The sequence below is a fragment of the Montipora capricornis genome, chromosome 12 (assembly GCF_036669925.1).
Source record: "Montipora capricornis isolate CH-2021 chromosome 12, ASM3666992v2, whole genome shotgun sequence".
In the NCBI taxonomy this organism is placed as follows: domain Eukaryota; kingdom Metazoa; phylum Cnidaria; class Anthozoa; order Scleractinia; family Acroporidae; genus Montipora; species Montipora capricornis.
The window spans coordinates 15,821,438-15,823,937 of record NC_090894.1 but is presented as its reverse complement, the minus strand read 5'-3'; the positions used below and the strand labels follow the sequence as shown (position 1 = coordinate 15,823,937).

Sequence of the window (2,500 nt, the reverse complement as noted above, 5' to 3'; positions counted from 1 at the left end):
ATTGGTCAATTGCCCATGAGTGACTGGTTATCATGAAAACACTGGCGCGAGCGCCGGGAAAAAATTGCCTTTCCGCAAACTGAAATAATGACCGACCAGTCTCCGGCCGTAAATGCAGAAATTTTGACTACGATCATTTCATTTTTCATTTCATTTCATTTAATTTGCCATTAACCACATAAAAGAAAAAAAGATCAAAAAACTAAAGATCAAAGAATACACGTCGAATTGACCAGGGACGGACCTGAATTCAAGGCAGGGGAGTAAGTACAAGACATGATTCAAGTTCTAAAATATTTATGATTAAGAGGTTGACAATAATATAATTGTTTGTTTTGTAGCTCCAGCTCAAGGCAAGGCTCCTTTATAGCGCAATACACTTTGGTGGCTGTCGAATGCATTCTGTAAAAAGCTACGAAAGCCATAAACATCGAGATTTCCATCGATTTGTCAAAAATTTTCTGCTTGCTCACAACAGCACAAGACACTGATGACAAGTTTTGTGCTTTAGTTGCTATTTTGTACCTTTGCCTGCATGGGATCATCACGATCTGTGACAAACTCAGCTGTTCCCTTCCCTGCTCTGGCCATTCCTTTTATTAATTCAGTGGGCGCTCCTGAGCCAATTCCAAAAGTGAAGCATCTGCAAAAATGGAAATTAAAAAAAAATACATTAACAAAATGGGAGTGAGCTGAAGTGGACGGTTGAGGTTTAATCATGATTCAAATCCCACAACCCTCAACTTATTCTCTCAAATAGCCAGACTTGACATATTTGGGCTTCACTTGCATACAGCTAAAATCTCCCCGTCCCACCCATCCCTCCACAGCCTTTCTCAAGTCAATTGCTCTTAACAAGCATAACGTACAGGAGAAGGCTAAATCTGTATGGAGATTTTTTGGCCTATCTACCAGGGGTATATTTTGCCTTATGGTGATAAACATTTTTAGCAGGAATACTAACAAATAGATGAGAATTGGATCATTGATGAACTAGTTAGTATAATTTTGGCAATTTCCTAGGAAAATTTATGAGAGGTACTACACTGACAGCTAGGGATCCCGAGGCCTTGGCAAAACAAATTCAAGGATTTGGGAGCGGATTAAATATGTTGTCTATTAATTCTACAATTTCCCAACTTTTGAAGCTACAATCACTGATGTTCAAGAAAAGAAAATATCTTACCTGGTCGTACTGGAATGTTTTTTCACCAATTGCAGCACTTCAGCGGTATTTCCAACGCCACCATCGCTTAAAACGAACAGCTGCCTTGGGTGACCTTTCACTGGTGGCTGGGAAAACACCCACTGTAGAGGTTGCAGGATTTCTGTTCCACCAAGATCAGCCTCCAGCGACTGGGCTAAGTCAGTTGCTTTCTTCAGATTTTCGTCATCATACAGCTGACTCTTTTTAAACAAGGTTGTGAAACTGCTGCCAAATCCCACCACATTGAAATAACAACCATCGGGCAAGCTCTTAAGAAATAAAAGCAGCGTATCTCTGGCACTTTTGATTCGGCTTCCGTCCATGCTTCCACTGCGATCGATCACAAACACGAACTCGCCTATTTCAGACGATTCAGGATTTTTAAATTCCGGATAGAGATTTAGCATCACAACTGGACTTGCCATAAATCCTTCTTTGTCTTCTCTATCTTTTATTTTGATGCCATTTTCGACGATTGCTTGTGGTTTGAAGGGTTCCTTTGTCAAGATATGAACCACGACATCTTGGCTGAAGTTGTGTGCTCCTTCCAGAGACACTTTGGCTTTTGCCTTGTCGATTTCATCGATTTCAACAACCAAAACGTTGGTGGGGGAAGTGATTTCCGCGATGGCAGAAGTAGCTTTCACTTTCATGTCAAGCTCAAAAGAATAAGGTGAATCAACGCTGGCAACTCGAGGAATTTGAGTACTAAGGCTTGGTGCACTGTCGGCAGGGGAATATCTGGGGTTCAGAACTGTTGGAAGCACAAACACCACTCCACCTTCAGTTTCTACTGACAGTTCTGTGACAAAACGAAGCTCTACAAGAGCTTCTTTCTTGGGTGGTAAATTTCCAACACTTATCTGAAAAATATCCGAGCTTTCATCGCTTTCCTCCAGCAGAAAGGCGCTTTGACCGCTGCTAAGAGCATCGTCGTAGGTGTCACGAGCTTCTTCCTTCCCTTGTACTTGGGCCACAATGGTTCGACCGTCAACTGTAGCTTTAAATCCACACACCGCTGCTTGTTCATCAAGCGGAAAAATATAAATGGCTTCGATAGGATTCTCTTCGTTGTTGGTGTATTTCATAGAAGCCACAACTTGTGCTGTGAAACCCTGAAGATCCGCTTGAATCTTGATGCTCTCCAAGGGAATTTGAGAGCCATTTTGTTTTTGTAGTAGTCCAAATCTGCTAGCCATGTTAAAATTGTCTCCTGAAATCAGTCTTTCGGCTGCCTTATCCTGCAATGTAGCGAAGTTACAACACTACTATATATACATATACAAGTGGAGT

At 41.6% G+C, this 2,500-nt stretch overlaps 1 protein-coding gene across 1 annotated transcript in view; it reads right to left on the bottom strand.

Moving 5' to 3' along the window:
• The window catches only part of LOC138026261 (von Willebrand factor A domain-containing protein 5A-like), a 4,518-nt gene that overhangs the window by 1,734 nt on the left and 284 nt on the right, over positions 1-2,500 (bottom strand). The window contains exons 1-2 of the mRNA XM_068873531.1: positions 1,187-2,500; positions 526-643 (exon numbers count right to left, since the gene is read on the bottom strand). The exon at positions 1,187-2,500 is cut by the window's right edge and continues 284 nt beyond it. Of these exons, the coding sequence (XP_068729632.1) occupies positions 526-643; positions 1,187-2,406 (1,338 nt within the window). The 5' untranslated portion in view covers positions 2,407-2,500. The remainder of the gene's footprint in view (positions 1-525; positions 644-1,186) is intronic.